Source organism: Cottoperca gobio, chromosome 5 (assembly GCF_900634415.1).
Source record: "Cottoperca gobio chromosome 5, fCotGob3.1, whole genome shotgun sequence".
In the NCBI taxonomy this organism is placed as follows: Eukaryota; Metazoa; Chordata; class Actinopteri; order Perciformes; family Bovichtidae; genus Cottoperca; species Cottoperca gobio.
This window is the reverse complement of record NC_041359.1, coordinates 6,588,399-6,611,755: the sequence shown is the minus strand read 5'-3', so window position 1 is coordinate 6,611,755 and position 23,357 is coordinate 6,588,399. Positions and strand designations below refer to the sequence as shown.

At 41.1% G+C, this 23,357-nt stretch overlaps 1 protein-coding gene across 1 annotated transcript; it reads left to right on the top strand.

The window, feature by feature from the left end:
- The first annotated feature begins 461 nt into the window (after positions 1–461).
- Positions 462–21,829, top strand: mst1rb (macrophage stimulating 1 receptor b). The gene is made up of 21 exons (XM_029431753.1): positions 462–588; positions 3,467–4,751; positions 9,357–9,533; positions 9,639–9,761; positions 10,494–10,664; positions 10,767–10,927; positions 11,282–11,417; positions 11,535–11,671; positions 11,919–12,098; positions 12,240–12,339; positions 12,435–12,653; positions 12,783–12,929; positions 15,225–15,378; positions 15,548–15,637; positions 15,724–15,936; positions 16,046–16,126; positions 16,728–16,909; positions 17,036–17,145; positions 17,307–17,472; positions 18,385–18,521; positions 20,023–21,829. Exons 2-21 carry the CDS (start codon positions 3,546–3,548, stop codon positions 20,252–20,254), a joined length of 4,122 nt encoding a protein of 1,373 aa, XP_029287613.1. The 5' UTR covers positions 462–588; positions 3,467–3,545; the 3' UTR covers positions 20,255–21,829.
- Positions 21,830–23,357: the final 1,528 nt, after the last annotated feature.

The window sequence follows — 23,357 nt, the reverse complement described above, 5'->3', positions numbered from 1 at the left end:
TATTTATTAAGGTTAATAAAGTTAATATTTAGTGTAATGTATTGTTACAGTGTACCATCACGAGCAGGCTACCCTCATATTACAGGAGACCAGCATGCAGTAAGACTCATGCTGCTCTGTTGCCTAAACAATAAGAAAACTACAACTGGAGCAGAGTAAAAATAGTGTCTGATGTTTTTAATGAGAACAACTTCAGGGAACAGGGGTTACATGTACAGCAGGTCATCCTCAAATTGGTTGCCAGACAGAATGCGACACATGAGTACGTCACCATGAAAGGTGGGCAAAGGTTTAATTGGGTTTGCTTGCTGAAGAGGGGAGGAGCGCGCGGGTGCACTGTACCGAGGCAAAGAGGACCGACTCAAACTGGGAGTTGAAGTTAAATCCGAAACCAACATACTTTACATGTCCCAGCGCTTTGTGAGCACGGGATCGCTTTCACTATGATCACAAAATTGATCTAATGGTGTAATAATCTTGAATCTAGCTGAGCAGAGATCAAACATCCCTGCGCTGTCCTAAAGTCTTACAAGCAGCAAACCTGGCACGGGCTGCTTCCCTGAAGAGGACAGTGACTAACCTGCACAGGTAAGCTCTTCACAACACAGCAACATGTACCACAGATATATTTAGAACAAAATAGAAACAAACTCACTGCTATATGAAGTAGCCGCTTGTTCTGATATCAGAGCAAACATGCAGCCACTACAGGTAAACAGATAATACAGTAGCCTATCATAACAGGAGATTAAACACGTCATACACAGTCATTTAAAACGGGTTACTGTGTACCACTAACATTTAAACCAATCTTAGTGTTTTTATTTGAAATCAGAGTTTTAAAAGTAAAATAGTGTAGTGAGTGTAAAGAGTGTTGAAACTGTGGCATGTTTGTTTGTGTGATGATGAGTGAAAAAGATGTACCGACACTGATAACATAAGGTTTTCATTTGTTATTCCATGTTACATTTAAGAGTGATGTTATGAAATTTTACGTTTAACTTTTTTCTCAGTACAGTATATGTAATAGACCAAAGTGCGCGACTATTACCATTCACAGGGCAAGGTGTTGTCCTGTTTTGTGCAGCGGTTGTTGTCAAATTCCACTTCACATGTGAAACGGAGCCATAATTCACTGGCACAATCAGTTTGAACCTCAGGCAGACTCTTAGAACAAGAAACAAGAGCTTGAACATGGAGATAAGATAAGATATTAAAAAAACATACTACCAAAAAGGCGATAAAGAACAGGCTAAAAATTATTCTGTGCAATTTTCAGAATTGATTTGGGTTACCATGTCGACCTGACCACTTGGATCAATCTTCCATCGTTTTTGAAGAATAAACAGAAACAAATCCTTATATTAATGTTTTAAAAAGTTAGGTAAATGCAGAGCTGTGATTTCTCCACACTGGTGGGTTTTGCCGATTCTGTATTGGTTTGGGATGCATTGCCTCCCACTGAATCAATGCATGTGTCCGTGGGGAACAATGGGTTTTAACCATTGATTGTTTTCACAGCAGATTGCCTCTTCAAATCCCTGTGGATATCTGTGCAGTGATCAATCCAATAGGGATGCTCTTTTTTACTCATGATGTTGCATACTGAAGCCTGTGCAATGTCCTCATCCCTCTCAATGCAGTCTCAAAGGTTGCTGTCGTGAGTAAATTATAGTAAAGAAACTTTGTGTTATACATTTGAGAAATATAAACATTCTTAAATTAACAGAAAACAGAAGATAGCGTACATTTAATTATGCATTCATACATTTACATCACTCTACACAGAGTGTAGATGAATACGGCATCTTTGATTCACCAAGGTGTGAAATCATCTTTTGGTAATCTGCATCTAGTAATTATTGGTTATCGGTATCGACTGAAAAAAAATCCATATTGTGCATCCCTAATTCACCTGTGAGGGAATATACTGATGCAGACCAGCAACGACCTGCACACTCACCGGCCTGTAAATAGCACTATAGTACAATGAATGGAAACTCAATTTCAACCGTTTGCTTTATTAACCATGAACATGAAGAAAGTCAATCAGTGTCATTACTATGTATACACATGTCCTCTAAACTTAACCTTCACATGAAGCTGCAAATGTTAAAATGTAACACGACTTTAGTGGGATTCTATGAATTATTGATGTGAAGACGCCATACTTGACTTCAAACCTTTCTGTATGACAGCTTATAGTGAGAATTTCTTTTAATTCTTGAAATAATTTTGGTTAAAGGGAAGTTACTCTGCTGCTAAATATAATAATAATAGTTGATGAAATTCTCTGGCACGAGCAGACGAGCCATTTTTTTTAAACCTGGGGCTTAAAAAGGCACATGTTCCCTTATGACCATCAGTCCGTACACATCTTTCCCCCTGAAAGGCACGTAGTGATTGTGACAGGAATGCAAAGTAGAGAGGCCGGGGTTCTTGAATACAGCCTTACTGTGATGTGTCTAGTTAATGATCCACCTAACAACGGCTGTTCAGCATGAAGACAAGGCTCAGAGTTTGAAACACGGTTCCATTTGGTTGGTTGTTGTTTGGAGACTGATGAAGATGAGCCACGGAAAATGCTTAATGTTACTTGATATATTTGGTTACTTCCAGTTTTCCTGCATAAAATAGCATGACTCATATTGGGAGAAACAGATGGGATGATGGATTAACCAGAATAAACACAAACAGACAGTTATGAATGACGAGGGCAGGAAGTCACAATACAAATAGTTGTATACACTGTCTACTACTGCTGAGCGCGACTAACACAGCTCTCTGTTTGACTATGTAAAATTTCCTCTGTTTGTGTTTGTGGCGAGTCAGCGGAAGCTTTTATATTTATGACCACATATACTTTCATCATCATCTGGCTCAATCAAGATGAGGATACTTGTCACCTCAGTCAGGAATCAGTGAAGAACTGTACTGATTTGAAATTGCACACTCCGAGGTAGTCTCATTTTCATAAAACAATATTTTATCTGTGTCCACATGATAATTGTATAGTATTACAGGACGTTTAGTGGTAATTAAGATATAGTAAATCAGTTCTGAATGAAAAACATTCTAAAAAAACAAAATGTAAAATGTAAAAAGCCAGTAAACTAGAAGGGCACTTGGAGGGCGCAGACATCTACCAAGGCCCTTTTCTTAAGTAAAAAAAAGTCATGCGTGTATTCACCCTGTGATTTGGATCTGTTCCAAAATGTAATGGGTTTGCCCATGACCCATGCTACACCCCTCCACCAAAATTCATGAAAATAGGCCCAGTAGTTTCTTAATCCTGCAGCAAACCGAACCGAATTACATAACTTCAGTGGCGAAGGTATTTACTTTTTTTTGTCAAAAGGTTTTAAAGATCAAGAATACATTTTGTACGCTGTGGTTTCAGCCATAATTGTTTTCTCGAGGATAATTTCTTGATAATTTAATGAATTACTGTACTCTCTTCATTCAGGTATCAGCGGCTGGTTTTAAGGATGCTTTTGTCCCGACATCAGACCTGGAGGTAACCGCACGTTGTCTGTGGAGTGGAGATGGTCCACTGGACTACACAGTGGGGGACATGTGTCTGTGTCCAGACTCTGCTGGCCTTTGCCTTGGCCAACTGTCCCTCACTTTCCCCCAGCCCTGTCAACTTCTCTGTAGTTTACACAATGCCCTTCTTCCAGGCCCGGGGCCCTATCCAGAACATAGTCAACAACTCGTTTTACCAGGAGGTGTATGTTGCCTCTCAGAATGTCATCGAAGCTGTCAACAGAAGCTTGGAGAAGGTGTGGGAGCTCCGCACTGGGCCGGTGGGAAGCCTAGAGTGTAAAATATGTGATTTGTGCGACATTGATAAGGATCCGAACTTCCTCGAGGACACAAACAATCAGGTGTTGCTGTTGGATACTCTCTTTATGTATTTATACTCTTGTGGAAGTTCTCAGTACGGTGTATGCTATTTCCACCAACTTAACTCAAGTGGAGTGTTGCCTTCTCTTTCTAAGTGTTTGTTCAGAAAGGATTCAAACTCTGCTGCCTACTGTCCCGACTGTGTGGCTAGCCCTCTTGGTACCAAAGTCACTATGGTCGAAGAGGGTCAGACCGTCTACTTCTTTGTTGCCACCACTGTCAACGACAGTGTGACCCAGCGTTACGGAAGGAAGTCTATATCAGTGCGTCGACCAATGGCCACAGAAGATGGTTTCTTCAGTGATGTGCGTGGCTTGACTGTCCTTCCGGGCTTGCGGAGGACATACCATATTGAATATGTCTACAGTTTTTTCACCCAGGAGTTTGTCTACTTCCTCTCAGTTCAGAGAGAGAGTCCCGATCAGGACTCCTCTCCATTTCAGACTCGCTTGGGCCGACTCCCACGGAATGAATGGGAGATGAAGAGGTATCGGGAGGTGATCCTGGAATGCCGGTTTGAACCAAAACGGCGGAGGAGGAACGTAGCCAGTGAACCCTATAAGGATGTGGTGTACAACGTGGTCCAGGCAGCCCATTTTGGCAAAGCAGGCAGGGAGCTGGCAGATGAGTTAGGGGCGGAGGAGGAGGATGACATCCTCTATGGGGTTTTTGCTGTTACTGATGACAACGGGGTCACGGAGCACGACTCAGCCCTGTGCGCTTTCCCAATGGACAACGTGAACAAAGCAATCGTAGATGGGGTAGATGACTGCTGCGAGTCTGGACCAGAGCAGCTCTCTAGAGGACTCTGCCATTTCCAGCCCTGCGAGAGCTGTCCACATGAGGTGAGCCCATCAGTCCACTAACACATACCAATTCCAGTTAATTTTATTGTCTAGATGGCAAGCCTAGATTTGCAAAAACTCTTGCGAGACTTGATGCCCAATGACATTTCCCAACCATAACCAGTTGAGGTCAATTCCTAACCAAACCATCTCGCTAGGGTTTTGCAAATCAAGGTTTAACATCTAGACACGACCAAGGCATTTCTTGTACTGTCTGAAAGATGCAGGCAGGAAGAACAAAGGTAAATTCATTTGGGTGTGTCTGATTCATAGAGGGCTGACAAGCAGGAAATTATGTGGAGTCTACTGCATAAGATGATCCATGTGTTTCCAGCAATACATCACTCAATTTCATAGAACTCACCTTAGATAGAAAACATCTAAGGTTTCTTCCTGAACTGCACTCATTCATATGAATATCTATTTGCTGACTCAAGGGTGCAAGGATCTTGACAGGGCCTGTTCGAAATCTTACCTTGTGGGCGTGGAGCTATAAATTATGTCTGTTCTCTTAACATGTGCATACATATTGAAAAGATAATAAGGCTGCTGAGCCCTTGTTGTGCCTGGATGAAATCATTGGAAACCAAAATATGCTTGTGTTGTACTTAAGGATGATTGATAGTGTGAGTGGTTGGATTAAAGAAAATGTATTTAGACGGGCTACACAAATGAGAAACATAAACAATTTCATTCAGGGTTATCACTTAGTTAGATAAAACCTTCACAGTGCACTAAACACTGGCCATCTTCCAGATTTCTGGAGTGTTAAAAAAACAGACCAACCGGTTTGCTGTCTTACAAAATCTTTTATACCTCGTCATCTGCGGCCTGTGGCCAATCAGAATATTTGGTATTAGTGCAACTTTGACCTCGGTTGTATCAATCTCCCCTGATTTGGAGCTAAGGAACTCAATTGTAATTTGACAAAAATATTAAATAAATGTACCCTCTCAAGAAGCATAATCATACAAAACATGTCTTCAAAACATATATATTAATAGTAAAGTTAATAAACAAGTATTCCCTTTTTTGGAACTGACTAACATTACAGCTGAAAGAAATGACCCACAAAGGAATTTTAAAGGGGAAATGCATTGCTACTTTTTAAAGTTGTCAGGCAGGTAAGGAAAAATCTGTGAGAGCAGAAAGACTGAACACTAATGAACAAGCATTTCTCAAACATGAGAAGTTCACGAGGTTCATATAAATGTCCATCAGATGAGCGAGAGGAATGTACACTTTCCTTTCAGCAAACATACCAACATTTACTAAAGGAAATTAAACATTGGGAGTGCAGAAAATAGGCTCCATGGCAGCTTGTTTGTACATGAGCAATTCAAAGAAAATATGCAAATGATTCAATTAAATAAGTACTTATAGGAGTTCCTCAGATGTAATGTTTTTGGTCAAAAAGGATAATGACAAGTACTAAACCCTCATGTGTTTTCTTATGATTATTATGGAGAAATATATTTTAGCTTATTATCATGTAAACTTCTATGAACTTCTAAACAAAGCACTGCTTTACTCTTCACTACTGGCAGATGCAGGACTGTGCACATGTAGATTTAGTCAAACATGACTAATGAAATTAAACAAAGCGTAAAAAGATTTTACCGGATCACAGCTCAAGCTACATGTGGTTATTGTGTGACTCACTGTTTTCCAAGTTTAATATGTTTTAAGATAATTATTGCACCTTCTGCATTAAAACATCATACATTTCCTCAAGGAAATAATTTGACATTTTGGGAAATACACTCACTGCTTTCTTCCCGAGAGGTATAAGAGAAGATCAATACCGATCTCATGTCTCATGGGGAATTATGAAGCTGGAGCCAGGAGACTGTTAGCTTAGCTTAGTATAAAGACTGGAAACAAGGGAAACAGCTATCCTGCCCTGTTCAAAAGTGAAATAAATACATGCCGTCTGGCACCTCTAAAGCTCTCTAATGAACAAGTGACATCTGGTCTATCTTATCCGTACAAAAACACAAGTGTAAAAATGACAATTTGTGGTTTAAGGGTGGTGTCTTGTTTGTGGGGTTGCAACACAACCTGCAGAGATGGATTTAAAAAAATCATGATATAACAGCTACCACTGTCAACGACAGCTAGCGGCCTGCTTGCTGGAGCTTTATATTTAGCATGCAGACTTGAGAGTGGTATCAATCTAATCATTTAACTCTTTGGCAAGAACGCAAAATGCATAGTTCCCCAAAAGTGAAACTACTTCTACATTGACACTGTCAATGCATCATGGTGGGGAGCTTCTGAAAGAAAGCAGCTGATTTAATTGATGAGTCATGAACATACATGAAAATGTGAGAGTCTTTGTGGTTATCCAATTGAAATGGTGCCTGTGTTTATCCCAACATATGGTCTTTTTAATCTCTGCTTTGACCTGTAATGATCCTTTACTTTATGCATGTCCTCTTCATCTTCTAAATCCCAAGAGGCTACATGCCATTGAACAGGACGAACCATTAAGGTCATTTGCATCCAGCCGGCAAAGAAATGCAACCAGAATCACTTGCATCAGCATTCAATGAGCACTCACTGTTAAATCCAGGAAAACATGGATACAAATAGTATGGAAAAAGTCAGCCTACACACCGGTGGAATGAAAATTGGATGGGGGTCAGGTGGGAGTGAGTGTTGTTGGCGGTATGTCCTGTTTTCTGCTTTAGTTGAATGAATTTCTCAGGTCAGACAGGAAGAGGGTATTTTAAAAAACTATTTAAAATAGATATCAGTCAAAAAAAGTTCCTGTTATATCAGTTCCTGCATAACTGGCAGGAGTGTATTCGCTATCCTTCTAAGGCAATAGTGTGCAATTGGATCAGTCTCATATTTGGAAACATATTTTTAAGTATCTTAGATTATTACTTTAATGGTTTCTAGTGTTAATTCTCTTGGGAAAACTGCTTATTATCTCCAGATCCCATGGATTATTCCCATAATGTTATTTTTCATGTTAAGTTATTCTGTGGTGGCTGCTGGGGAGGAGTGGGAGTTTGTGGTAAGTCTTTATATTGCCTATTTACTAAAAGTAAATTCTTGTCAGTTTGAGAAAGAAGTAACATTCCCAGAACTGAGTTGCTGTTATTGCAGTTGCAGCTATGATTTCACAAACAACAATGGAATTGGATGTCCGTTGTTCAAGGGTAAGAAAATCTGACAAAATAACATTGGTCTTGAGTTCAGCTGTAAGACAATGTGTATGCACATTTTGGAAAAGGTTCAAATAAACATTTGAATTTTGTTTGAATGTTCCCTTTTATATTTGCCTCCAGAGACACTTTCTACTTGGACTTGAACTTTTCTCTTGAGGCTTCTTCTGTTTTGCTGCTTTTGGCTGCTGATCTGAATGTTGAGTAATCTGCGGGATTGTCCAACAATCTGAAATCCTGGTTCTTCCATTTCTCAGCAGAGCAAAGCACCTATTATGTCAACAACGTCATCTGTGCCTCACACATACTATGTTTAGTTTTATGTGCCTCTAGGAGGTGAATGACTTCAGTTAATAGCAGTGCTGTTTGTGATTTTCCCCAAGCTAACATTATGAGACATGACGGTGGAGGATGTCTGCCAATATTCTTTTGCTTCCACTTAATTTGAAAACATGTTTATTTCCCAGTTTCCCAGTTTCCTATTATTCCTTTTTTTTAATATGCCAAGAAAACAATTAGAAAGTGTAATTTTTTTGTTTTTATATTTTGGCCACAGGATATTAGCTTGTGTTTACTTGAAGACTCCCTTTAATCAAACAGTGATCCGCCCTGCTCCGTGTCTATAGCCACGAGGCAATTCTTCTGTCAGTAGTGCAGCACATGATCATTTATCATGGCCACTTAAATTATGAAATGATGATATTATCATGACAGCTTCACCTTGTGCTTCTGATGTGCCAGGGACTTTGCTTCTCACAATTACCCTGGTGACCAGCGCAGCTCATAACACGTCCTTACAAGCAAACAGCTGGGCCCGTTTTACTAATCTGTACATTTACTGTCAAGCTAATTTGGACAAAACTATTACAACTCAAGGTCAAATAATTGGCTTATTCCTACTGATCTATGTCCATGACAACTGAGCATGTGTGACAGTGGCAGGGGGAAAAAATAAAAAGGTGCACCAGCTGCATGCGGCGCGGCACCATCTTGCAGAACCTTTTCTAGCATTTAGGGAGGCCTGTATGGCGCTGCATTATGCTTTCTCCACTAGAAGGCACCGTATAGGGCACTGCATCACATTTTATCTACCATATGGGCATCCAAGAGGACACTTTTGGATATATCACTAAAGATATTTAGTTTAATATGATATAAGACAGCAGGATATCTCCATATTTGAGAGGCTGGTAAAAACATTTTCTGCCAATTTTGCATAAAAAATGACTTTAGCGATGAATCGATTACCAAAATAGTTAGCAATTGTTTTTTTATAGATGGACTAATCGATTAGTCAAATAATCGCTGCAGCTCTATTGTCAACCCAGTTCAAAAATGTCTGATGATATGTGTTTAAGTAGTGTTGAGTGTGTTGTCTTCCTCATTGTCTCATTTCCATGCCCTCTGCTGCCTGTGGCCTTGGTACTAGAGCATGGAGAACAACGCCACATGTAGAGACCATCCTACTATGGTGTCAAAGCCCTACTACAGAGTGGACCTCTTCAACAGGCAGATGACAGACGTCCTGCTCACATCTTTGCTGGTCACAACTATAGAGAACAAGACCGTAGCCCATATAGGCACCTCTACTGGACGCCTGCTGCAGGTACAAAGCATGATTTGAAAATATATTAGACATTGGTATTTGTCTTAATTTGAACATTGTATATGATGCGATACTAATGATCATATGTTATATCTGTGTTGGCAGCTTGTATTGACAAGATCCAGCCCTATTATCTTTGCCAATTACTCTTTGGTAGAGAACCAGAGGGTCTCGTCGATTGCCGCCGTTTACTCAACAGAGTATCTTCTCTTTGTGGCTGGAGACAAGGTACGAGAGCAATCCCAAGAAATGAGCGTAAAACAATCTTATTAATATAAGTAAATATGTGTACAATGGCTCTGTGGATATTACTGTCATCGGATCAGGAGGCTCCAACAGCCCAAAGACACACAGGTCAGCATTAGATTACATGTATTCAGGTTACATTACAATTTAAAATGAGTTGGGACTGTGACTGATTGTCTGTTATTGACCCTATGATGCTCTGGAGACCTGGCCACGGTGCTTACTGCCCAGTGCATGCTGGGATATGTTGTGGACCCTGTGACCCTGAGAATAAATAAGTGGCTAAAGCAAATCGATAAAACTTGACTAAGACTTTTCAGTTTGGAGCAGGGAGAAGCTGGCACTTAGGACTACTTTGTGTTGTTAAGATTGAAATATACTTTTGGACTTCATTTCAGCACCAATGAATGAAGTCAATAGCCACATTAATAACTAGAAGGACACTCAGAAAGCGCAGACCTCCACGAAGGCCATGCCCTATCTCGCAATGTTAATGCAAAGTGAAAAATTATTTGTGTATCCGCCCTGTGATTTGGATTCACGCCAAAATTTGATAGCTTCTTCCTTGGCCCATGCTACACCTTTCTACCAATTTTCATGAAAGTCAGGCCAGCAGTTTTTTTGTTATCTGACAAACAAACATAACCTGCTTGGTGGAGGTCATGAAGAAGCACAGGGCATTAATGTGACCTTTCAAAATTGGTATGTCTTCAGATGATCCAGGTGCCCCAGAGAGGGCCGGGCTGTCAACACTTCCTGACTTGTGCCATGTGCCTGACAGCCCCTAAATTCATGGGCTGTGGCTGGTGCTCTGGAGTGTGCTCCTGGGAGAGCGAGTGTCACAGTCGCTGGAGGAACGAGTCCTGCCCACCGGGGATCACTGGGGTGAGGTTTGTTCTATAATCCAGGATGCAAACGTCTCTTTGTGTGACTAATAAAAACATTTGAATTCAAGGTGGCACTGTATATTCTGCTTTATTGATGCAGTTCTTTCCACGGACTGCTCCTCCTGATGGTCAAACAGAGCTAACGGTGTGCGGATGGGAGTTCCAGTCCCCCTTAAGACCTGCCATCACCTCCAGAACCCACCAGGTCCGATTGGGACCGACTGCTTGCACTGTGCTTTCAGTCAAAAGCAACAACACACAGTGAGTGTCCATGCAGGCCTTGTTTGGGCTCCAAGTACAATCTGTTATAGGAATATTGTGGAAAATGTACCCTTAGGATTTTCTTGCGCAATAAAAAGACAAGGAAAGGCTGGTAATTACTTTCCCTGAAGCCTTCTGAGAAAGTGAGAAAACAGAGCAATCAATTCTTTTTGATAGATTCACCAACAAACTAATTATATAAAGTCAGATGATTGACTTAACTTTTGCAGCAAAGCTAACCCGTTGAAACACCTTTAGTCTCCTGACACTGTTAAAAGTCCAACAATTTTAATTTACCTTGAAATGAAATGGTCTCTTACATACTGACACATGTTTTGTGGTGCTGCTCTTCAGCTTGGTGTGTAAGATTCGCTCTCGGGCCACTGAGCTGTCCAAACCAGTTAACATCACAGTGGAGGTGCACGAGGGCAAGGTGGAGGGACGCTACTCTATTGACGGGAAGGCAGAAATGCCAGGATTCACCTTTGTGGTAATCGTTGCTGTTATCATCTACTGATATCCTCATTACAACATACAAGCTATACATAATTTAATAAGCAATTTAATCTGTGGAATTTCAAAATACTCAAATAAACTGTCCTGCCAGATTCCTAACATCACAGAAATCCAGCCCAACTATGGGCCTCGTGTTGGGGGCACACTCATCACAGTGACTGGACCTCACCTGGATGCTGGAAAGACGAGGAAAGTCACACTCAATGACATGCCCTGTCCTATAAAGAGGTCTGGAAATACCTATTTATTATCTGTTTTTATTACACTGACTTCGACTTGTGTGTAGAATAATTATAGTTTGGGAAACTACAGGCTAACTCCTAACAGGTCTTGGCATCCAAAGACCGACTCAGAACTGAACAATTTTCAACTTCTTGAGCGTGTAAAATATATTTAAAAGCATGAATCCTTTTGACCTATGACAGTTTACTTGTTATGGCATGTAACTCACATACTCACATACATCTCCCTACAGAGTCACAAAGCCCAAAGGCAATGTGTCCTCCATCATCTGTCTGTCCCAGCCCATCTCAGAGGTGAGGGACGTCCCTCTGAGTGTTTTCATCGACAAGTCTCCTGTCCTCACCACAAAGGTGTTTTACTACAAAGAAAACCCGATGATTACAGCTGTCCTGCCTGATTGTAGCTTTGACAGGTAAGCTAGTGAGACCTCCACCTTTCCTCATCGTCTTTTCTTATCTTTCTCATATGACAAATTCAGTTTTACCAGGAAACAATCTTATTTCCCTTGACATTATGAAAATGTAACCATGTCTCACATTTGTTTTAATTGCAGGGGGTCAAAGATTGTCATTGGGGGGGAGAACCTGGATTCTGTTTACCGCACCATCATCCGCTTTAAACCCAATGAGAGCCACTTGAAACCTGTGACAAGGGTACAGTGTTCATCATAATGTACAGCACATTTACACTAAAAAGCATTATTCTTTAAGACCTAGCATTAAAGTATGGTTACACTGTTTTGTTTCAGGAGTGCATAGGCAAGTCCCTGCCCACGAGGATGGAATGCATTTCTCCTGCATTCCCCAGGGATGAGACCGAGGAAGGAGAGCTTTCTTTTGACATGGACGGAGCGTTGGGACTTTGGAACAAAGAGTTCTCCTACCACCCGTACGGCGAGCCCATACCTTTTGAAACAGAGGGACACGTGCTTAATTTGTACCCTGGGTTTGACGAAGTTTCACTACATGTAAGAAATAGCTCTGAGGGTATTCACTTTTGAATTCATGACAAAATAAAGACGGATTAGTAATATTTATTATACATTTTATAATAGCTAATTTTGTTTCATATCTTGATTTGACTTCTCTGTACACAGCATCAAAAGCTAAATCTGGTGAGCTCCTGTATGACCATCATTATGACGGTGGCGGGTGTCGATTGTGATGCTAAAGTCCTGGATAATGAGATCACCTGCAGAATCCCCAAAAACATGACCATCCCCGGTGAGGGACTACCAGTGAAGGTAAATCAGGAGTGAAGAAAACGTGATACAAGTTACTTTACCTTGTGTAAATGGTGCATAGAGAAACTAAATATCGTCTGACAGTTTTTAGTTCTGTTTTGAAAACAGGGTAGTGGTGCATTTCAGACTGAAATTGGATTTAAAACAAATAATCCTGACCAAAAAGTTTTTTCACCTCCATCTATCCATCGTCTACCGCTTATCCGGGGTCGGGTCGCGGGGGCAGCAGCTCCAGTAAGGAACCCCAAACTTCCCTTCTCCGGGCCACATCCGCCAGCTCCGACTGGGGGATCCCGAGGCGTTCCCAGGACAGTGAGGAGATATAATCTCTCCATCGAGTCCTGGGTCTACCCCGGGGTCTCTTCTCAGCTGGACATGCCTGGAACACCTCCCTAGGGAGGCGGCCAGGTGGCATCCTTACTAGATACCCTCAACCACCTCAACTGGCTCCTTTCAACGCAAAGGTCGCTCCGAGTCTCTCACGGATGGCTGAGCTTCTCACCCTATCTCTAAGGGAGACGCCAGCCACCCGTCTGAGAAAACCCATTTCGGCTGCTTGTACCCGTGATCTCATTCTTTCGGTCATGACCATAGGTGAGGGTAGGAACGAAGATTGCCCGGAAGATCGAGAGCTTTGCCTTCTGGCTCAGCTCTCTTTTCGTCACAACGGTGCGGTAAAGCGAATGTACTACCGCCCCCGCTACTCCAATTCTCTGGCCAATCTCTCGCTCCATCGTGCCCTCACTCGCGAACAAGACCCCTAGGTACTTGAACTCCTTCACTTGGGGTAAGGGCTCATTCCCTACCCGGCTTCACACTCGGCTGCGAACCGATCCAGTGACTGCTGAAGGTCACAGACCGATGACGCCATCAGGACCTCATCATCTGCAAAGAGCAGTGATGAGATCCTCAGGTCACCGAACTGCAACCCCTCTCCTCCACGACTACGCCTCGATATCCTGTCCATGAAAATTACAAACAGGATTGGTGATAAAGCGCAGCCCTGGCGGAGGCCAACATTCACTGGGAACGAGTCCGAATTGCAGAGTATCCGGACACAACTCTCGCTTTGGGCGTACAGGGATTGGATGGCCCTCAGAAGTGACCCCCTCACCCCATACTCCCGCAGCACCTCCCACAGTATCACCCGAGGGACCCGGTCATACGCCTTCTCCAGATCCACAAAACACATGTAGATCGGTTGGGCGTACTCCCAGGCCCCCTCTAGGATCCTTGCGAGAGTGAAGAGTTGGTTCGTTGTTCCCTCCTTTCCAGCACCTTGGAGTAGACTTTACCGGGGAGGCTGAGAAGTGTGATACCCCTGTAGTGTGGTACACACTCTCTGGTTCCCCTTTTTGAATAGGGGAACCACCACCCCGGTCTGCCACCCCCTAGGCACTGTCCCAGACTTCCACGCAAAGTTGACGAGGTGTGTCAACCAAGACAGCCCCTCAACACCCAAAGCCTTCAGCATTTCTGGACGGATCTCATCAACCCCTGCGGCTTTGCCACTGTGGAGTTGTTTGACTACCTCAGTGACTTCCAACAGGGAAATTGACGATGGTCCCCAATCAGCTTCCAGCTCTGTCTCTACCATAGAGGGCGTTAGTCAGATTCAGGAGTTCCTCAAAGTGCTCCTTCCACCGCCCGATAACCTTCTCAGTCGAAGTCAGCAGGGTCCCATTTTTTGCTGTACACAGCTTGAATGGTTCCCCGCTTCCCCCTCCTGAGGGCGACCGTTCGGGTTTAGATCAGGGAGGCCGTTCCTCCCAATCACGCCTCTCCAGGTTTCTCCATCGTTTCCCACGTGCGCGTTAAAGTCTCCCAGCAAGACTACGGAGTCCCCTACTGGAGCCCCCTGCAGGGCCGAATACTCCGAACTGCAGTTTAGGGCATAGGTACAAACAACAGTCAGAGTTTTCCCCCCCATAACCCGAAGGCGTAGGGAGGCGACCCTCTCGTCCACTGGGGTGAACTCCACCTGTTCATGTCATAAATACAGAAGAGAAAACTCTTAAGTTTGGACAGAAAGTGGATCACCAGATTTCCCTCACTTCCCTCTCAGGACTTCAGTAGATAATAAATAATACAAAAAGCTCTATATATAAAGATAATTAAGACATTTAGCTTAATAAATTACACATTTTTAGTTTTCTCTGCACAAAGCCAGGAAATTCTGACACTGTAGCATGTCTGCATGCTTTCAAAGTCAGTAAATCTTAAAGGTACAACATTTTACGGTTATTCTCTTTATAATAATGGTATTCACAGTGTATGATGAACTCTTTTCTTTAGATCTCCATCAACGGGCAGGTCCACAATGTTGGTACGGTGGTGAGGGTCAGCAACCACTACATGGTGGGCATTGTCCTGGGGATCCTGGCGGCTCTGGTGGCCGGGGCAGTGCTGGCCTTCGTTGTAATGAAACACTTAAGGAAGAAGAAGAAAGGTGGGCACCTCTCTGTTACGTGGACCTTGCTCAGACCTGTTTATACAACTGTGCTTTTCGGATGAATTACACAAGTCCTTCAACTGGAACATCCCTGGTGTTGCATAGGATGTACATGTGTTCTTCTTCTGGGGTTGATGATTAAATAGTGTTGTGAAATGTTTTTCAGCCTCCATGGTAGAGTCCCGTTTGGCCCACAGTGCTAGCCACTCTAATACAAATAATGTGGAGCTGTCGCCCGTTGGGGACTACAGGAGAGGTGACTTTCTATACTGCACTGTCATACTGTATAGCTTATTTCTGACACGCGTACCTTTAAAACTCTCTCTGGACTTCTACCAGTAGTATCCCTGAATCCTCCTACCCCGCTGGGGGGTGCGGTGGTGTTTCCCAGCCTGAGCTACGGTGCAGGCAACATAGATCCTACCCTCACTCCCCTCATGCCTTCAGAGAAGATCTCCATCTCCAGTTTTAGGCCAGAGCTGCTAGAGGAGGTGAAGGATGTTCTTATTCCCGCTGAGATGCTTGTTGTGCAACACCAGCGGATCATAGGGAAGGGTAAGGAACCCCACTGCCTCTATCTGAAACAACAAACATGTTAAAGAGCTTTGTGGAGGCTATGTGGAAGGAAGTAGTCCTGTGTCATTTTCTTTTTCCCTCCCTGAAGGTCATTTTGGCACTGTCTATCATGGATATTTCACAGACCACAACAACAGAGAAATCCACTGTGCTGTCAAGTCCTTGAATAGTGAGTAACATCTATATATCTACTGTATATCTATGCTTTAAGAAAGCACCAGAAAGTCTACCTTTAAGGCGGGACACTACAGGCAAACTACTTTTTTTCATGCACTGGTCAATGTCTTCTTTCAGACAAGTGGAAAGAAAACATCCACAATACACATTTACTTATATCTTTTACAAAACTTTGCCTATTGGCATCCGTAGATTTCTCTTAAATTCACCAAATGTTAGCATTACATAACACCTGATTTGCATATTTAAACATAACATTTGACAAAACTATTATTATTTAAATACTTATTTTTTACCCTAATACCCCGAAGGTACTTTAATAAAACATTCATAGCCTGATTTAAAAAAAAATGGCTTTATCCAATGTTTAGATTACTGTTTAAAAAAATGTATGCTCATCAGCACAAATTAAATAAGATGTTGCCTTACTTGAATTTATAAACATAATTTCAGAAAACTTGTTATGCACATTTTTTTTTATCGTTTTTACCCTATTCCCCTATAGTGCAGCTTCTCAGAATTATGCTTCCAGTGTCTTTCTTCCCTTAGACTTGAGTCCATAATGTTTAATGTATGTGTATGTGTGTCATCAGGAATAACAGATGTCGAGGAGGTGGAGCAGTTTCTGAAGGAAGGTATCATAATGAAGGGTTTCCACCACAGTAATGTGCTGTCCCTGCTGGGCATCCTCCTGCCGCAGGAAGGGCTCCCTCTAGTGGTGCTACCGTACATGAAACACGGGGACCTGCGGCACTTCATACGCTGCGAGAAGAGGGTGTGACATCTACTTTAAAACAGTGCAAATTAATCCTCTGATTTATGTGCAACCATCTGTTTGATTATCTAGCAAAATATGTACATGTAATGGTTTTAATTCAGTGTTTTTGTCATGTTTGTTTAGAACCCCACTGTGAAGGATCTGATTGGCTTCGGGCTGCAGGTTGCCAAGGGGATGGAGTATTTGGCTCAGAAGAAGTTTGTGCACAGAGATCTTGCAGCACGCAACTGCATGTGAGTCACCGAGATGTGCAGAGAAATCTGCGATTTATTCATCGCCACCAGGCCTGAATTTCTCTTTGATTTAGTGTAGGGAGATGTTTCATGGTACACATTCGCTTGAGCTTGTTACATCACAGTACAACAAACTATAATCTTACTTTTTCTGCCTTTAGGCTGGACGAGTCATACACAGTGAAGGTGGCAGACTTTGGCATGGCCAGAGATGTTTTTGATAAGGAGTATTACAGTGTTCAGGACCACAGGAAGGCTAAGCTGCCTGTCAAGTGGATGGCCATCGAGAGTCTGCAGACACAGAAATTTACCTCCAAGTCTGACGTGGTGAGCAATTGAGGATCTACCTCAGTGCAATCAAGTTCTCTGCAGTAGTTGCCGATTTGAGGGACACTTGTCATTTCTAAGGATGGAAATAAATGTTTAATGCATGATGTGCTTGTCTTATAGGTAGATTATGAAAAATAGCATTATCTGACAGGGAGTACAGTAATTATGTGTCCGTTTCACAAAATGTCCCTTTTTACATCAATTATCACCATGTTGATATATGACAATAATCCATTTAAAATCATCTGTCCTCTACATCAGTGGTAACTAACCCCAAGCTGAAATTAAATAAAAATGATATTCTTTAAGAAAAACTAAAACTAAACTGATACGATATTGCCTGGCTAAAAAAAGATGAACAAAGAATATAAATGAATTTCTGTTTTTTAAGCTATAATATATAATTACAGAAAAGAGGAGGGAGCATGAGTTTCCTTCAACTCTCGTAACATTTAACAACAGAAATTGAACAGACTTGACATTCCAAGACACGGCACTACTGTATGCCACAATTACTTCACAATTAATCACTTGTTATTTTTCACATGCATTTTAGCTTATAAAATGACACAAGAGCATGATAAATATTGTAGTAGATCAAACGCTATTTAAGCAAGCTATTCAGTGTGGTAGTGAAAGAGTACTTAAGTTGATTTCCAAATCAGAAGATTGAAACATTAACGCCATTCCTTCACAGTTCTCCAACCATGTATGTTGTATGTATATGTAGCTACGTACCTCTGAGTCATTATCCCTGTCCCTAACAAAAACAAAAAATCTAAATATATAAAACTAACTAAACTAAACGTGTCTTAAAAACTGAAACTTAACTAAAACTAGCAAACGCACTCTGAAAGGTGTGTACAAGTGGGCTGGTACTTGCTGTAACTTTTACCTCTCCTGACACAGTGGTCCTTTGGTGTGCTGATTTGGGAGACGCTGACCAGAGGAGCGAGCCCCTACCCAGAGGTGGACCCTTATGACATAACACATTACTTACTGAAGGGCAGGAGGCTCCACCAGCCTCAGTACTGCCCTGACCCTTTGTAAGTAGTCGGAGTAATAGCATTGTGTTGCTCACTTTGTTGAACAAGTCGAAACACTCGTCACAGAACTGAGGCAGCTTTAGTATGAATACTACAATATTACTAACACAGATCGTCAACTACAAGACGGAAGAACAAAGTCCAATTAGTACTAACAAGATTTTTGAATGGTCACTCAGTAGCGTGAAACCTGTAAATTGTCCACTATGGTATTCCAACACAGTTAAACAATGTTGTTTGTAAGTTAATGTGTATGTCTCCAAAACACCTCAAATAACTTCTTCTCTCACAAAACCACATACACACACAGGGGTCTGACTTTACAAGGGAAAGCCAACATGTGTTTGCTGTTTTAATGATAAATCCTTTGGGCCGTAAGCTTTTGCCCACCATTAAAGATTTATGGAGAATAAATAAACTATTCAAACCCCTTGACTCATGGAAGGGCTCGTTGAAAGTTTCATCCAGGGACCCAAATGGAACACCAGCATAGGACATTAAAGGGCCACTTGAAGTTTTTGGGAAATATCCTTTGTTGCTTTCTTAAGGAAAGTTAGATGAGCAGATTGATATCACTTTCATTCTTTTCTTTTGTAGATATGAAGCGACAAAAGACTAGAAACGGGGGATACAGTTAGCCTCTGCCCGAACATAGCACAATCCGCCCTCTGATCCTCTGCAGCTCACTAGTGAACATGTTCTATGTGGTTTGACAAAAGAAGTGTGAACACAACAATTTGTTATTTTATGGGGAGTTATGTGCTGGACTATTTCTTGGCTTCTTTATGTCCTGGTTGCTTGGCCTTCAAACATATCAAACACACAACATCATGGGATCTCCTGCTTATTACTGCTGGAAGAAAACAAACATATTTTGGAAATAAATTTAGTTAGTCTGGAATCTCAGCATTTTGTAGACGGATAACTAGATATGAAAGTAATTGGAATACTTGGAAATGCAGTCAGTCACTGAATACAAATTATATGGCAATTTGTGTAATTACTAACGTAATGTATTGGATTACAAAAAATATGTAATCAAATCTGAATACTATTGGATTACTTCAAACTCAAACTTTGAAAATATTGCACCATATAATAAAAATGAAAATGGAACATAGAAACTGGAGTTGCACAAATATAATTTTTTTCTCTTGAAACATCTCAAAACATTTTCAATGCCAATAAAATGCTTTTTACATATTCAGCATTTACAGTTGGTCAAATCAAATGGCCCGAAGTACATAAACAGTACTGACACAAACTGCCGGAGTACTGTGTGTATTTTACAACATGTGGGAAACGCTTTTCAGGAGTTAATCAAATATTTCATAATTGCCATATTTTAAGACGTAATTAAAAAATGTAACCCAGTAATCTTTGACAATGTAACAATAATCTAATTGCGATCTTTTTCAAATGCAATCCAGGCTGATTATAGTGGACTGAGTTGACCATTCGCTCTATGCTCAAACTCAGACTCTGTCCTGGTTTTTTCCAGGTATAGCATTATGCTCCAGTGCTGGGATCCTGACCCAGAGTTGAGGCCCAGCTTTGCTACGTTGGTGTTGGCTGTCTCCACCATCTTGTCCGGCCTGGAGGGAGAACACTACATCAGTCTGAATGTCACCTACGTCAACCTGGACCAGCCGCGGCCCTACCCCGCCCTCACAGAGTCAGCTGACGAATACGACTCCTCAGATGTTGAAGACTCAGGTTCGATCTCTTCCTGATCCACTTATCTTCCTCACTCGACTTTCAACTGGTATCGGTGCTAACAACAAGAGCGAACCTCGGCCAGCTCGCAACAGTGTCTTTTAATACAAAGCATCTGAAACAGAGATGATGCCTACTGTTTGTGTGCACGAAAGTGGTAGTAAGATGCTTTCAGCTGGCAAAGCACATCCAAGCTGAGTAAAGTTTGAGCTATTTATTCCATCTTAAACTGGGTATACACTGTTCGCTTTTAGAAATGTTGTTGTTAAATTCTAATGTCTACTGTACGGGTAAATCATCTGTGATATAAGCCATTACTCACCATTTCTGCGCTCACACTGAACGGTCTGATCGTCAATCTGCAACCTGAGTGCTCACACTTAGACCCTGAGGACCATTCTGGCTATTGACTTTATTGTTAATGAAGATGCGTTTGAAAGCACGAGGCAGGTAGAAGTTTGTCTGCTAGCAGAGGTTAACACCACGAGGCAAGTATGCTGTTGCCACAGCTCGACCAACCTGGGTTCAATAATCTCCGTCCAAAAGGCGCGTCGTGTTGCCGTGGAACGTTCAGATGCTCTGTTTGCCACTTTGCGCAGGCGCAGTAAGAAAAAAAAGGCACTGACCTCGGGGAGTTAACTCGTGTCTCTGTATCAACTGTGGGCAAGCCTGACGAAGGCAGACCAACATTTATGACACGTCAGAAATTCATCCAAACGACCAACGGCCGGTCAGGAGCAGTTGATCGGGCCATGATCAGTCCTCGCTCCCCCTGTACACTGCATGGCAAATGACACCCGACAAAGCTGAAATTTGGTTTGATTCTCGAATGAGTCGTGCGGCTCAAAAATCGGGTCAAAAAAGGTCTCAAATCGTACAGTGTATGCCCAGCTATTAAAGGATTTTATAGACATTTAGTTTCTGTGTTATCTTTCATTGCTAACAGGTGTCACTGATGATATCTTTAACCAGTGTTGAGAAAATAAACAACAAGTATCCAGTAGAAGCTAATTAGCATAACACTGGTTGGCTAAATCAGCCTGCAGGTTAGCTAGTTAGCTTACAATGGTAAAAAAATAAATAGTTTGTTCACATTAACTGAAGCAAACGTCTTTACACACCAACAGCAAATGAAAGCTCAGGCTACATAGATAAACGACTCTTACTCTCCTTTACGTCTTTTTCACATAGCCTATCTGTTTTTTCTTCCTCAGCTGGTAATGTAGACATTATAAATGCAAAGCCAGTTCTTCCATGTCCATGTCTAACATTGTTGACTACGGAATAGAGGAAAGATCTTACAAAAAGCAGAGCATCCATGTAATTCAGTGGCACGTTAGCTTATTTTTACTACCTACAGCATAGTGTACTGTTACAGCGGCAGAGCCCATGTGTGTATATATGCGTACCCACGTTTGCTTATAATTATTTTGCAGTGCAGTGATTGTTCTGTATATTTTGGATCACACTTCTGTAAGGCACAATGTTGACCACAGTGTCCTGAATGCAATCTGTTGTCACCGTGTTGCTTGTATTTCTGACACAAATGTCTTTGAGATAGTGTAATAAATTAAAATATTTATTTGTTTATAGATTTCTTCTCATTCCTTTGAACTTTGAGTAAATAAGTGAATTAATGCAAACTCAGTTGATTTTTACACAGATAAATATTTTAGCCTTATGGCTTAGTACATTTTTGTTAGTACAACTTTGACAGTGCACACGTTTAGACATGATAGATATCCCCCCCCCCCCCCCCATGATAACATTCGGAGGGTATTCGATGCAAAGTGTGCAAGGGAGATACATATAAAATAAATACATATAAATATACAAATAATCATACTTAAAGAAAAGAATAATAGAAAAAAATATTGATGAATTGTTCGGGGTCTAGAACAGTAATATAATAATAATAATAATAATAATAATAATAATAATAATAATAATAATAATAATAATAATAATAATAATAATAAGCTTTATTTGTATAGCACCTTTCATACAAGAATTTCAGCCCAAAGTGCTTTACAGCAAAAATATAACAATTAGTACAAGGACAGAATAAGAGCATTTACAGTACAATAATCACAGTGTTGATGTAAATGAGTGTGAAATAGAAAACCACATTCATCACATTCTTGTAAATGTTTTAAACTATCAGAGCCATATTTTGAAAGCATGAGTTCAACAATGGGCCCCTGTGGGCCTTCAACTGGTTTACTCCCTTTGCTATCCATTAGTCTCCGTCAATTTCTGTATTTACTTTTTTTGTCAACCTCTTTATTGACCTTTCAACGGTTAAAACACAGACATCCCTGCGAGTCCGGATTATTTTGGCAAAATCTAGGTTTAAAGCCTGTTTCACAAACAAATCCTAGATTTGTTAACTCTTATGAAATCTATCGGTCAAAGCCAGTCCTCTCTAATATAGTCTTTAATCTTTAACTTTTCCACTAATTGTGTAAAGAACATGCAAACACATTTATCAGAGAAACTTCCTCTTTTCCCTGTGGTAAAACAGTCTATTTGATCTCAAGTTTTTCAAAAATACACACTCTTTCACTTTACATTACAGAATGAAAGCATTTAAATGTGTTTAAAGTGGCATTGAGTAGCAGCATTAAAGATGGTTTAAAATATCTTTAAAGTAAAGAGATATGTTTTTGGTTAACTTTTGAAAATATTGAGAGTAAATCCTATTATCTAGGGCACTGACATAAAAACAAGCACAGGAGGGAAGCAGAAAGATGTGAACCCTAAGACAAATTAGGGATCTTTCCTATGCTGCATTTCCAATGCACCTAGTTACATACATACCAAAGACTTTACTCAGCCATAAAGTTATCAGAGCCTAAGCATCAACACGGCATAGGAAAGGTTGCTATATCAACGCAAACTTGTCAGCTGATCCCCTCATAGTTTATCTATCTACCTATCTCCTCCAATTTAATAAAATACAACAAATCCCCAATAAATTGTGCAAATGTTGGATGATTACTTTTCATCTTATCAAAATGTGTCATCTGGCCGCCAACGTGGCAAAAGACAAAATATTTAGTTAATTGTTTATTTTAGTACAATTGTGTGCTTCTAACCAAATAAAGGGAGTCTGATGGT

Coding starts and splice junctions, on each gene's coding strand:
- mst1rb (XM_029431753.1), top strand. CDS start 3,546: ATGGTCCACTGGACTACACAGTGGGGGACATGTGTCTGTGTCCAGACT. Junction 4,752..9,356: donor GCGAGAGCTGTCCACATGAG/GTGAGCCCATCA, acceptor CCTTGGTACTAG/AGCATGGAGAACAACGCCAC. Junction 12,930..15,224: donor GTGAGGGACTACCAGTGAAG/GTAAATCAGGAG, acceptor TCTTTTCTTTAG/ATCTCCATCAACGGGCAGGT.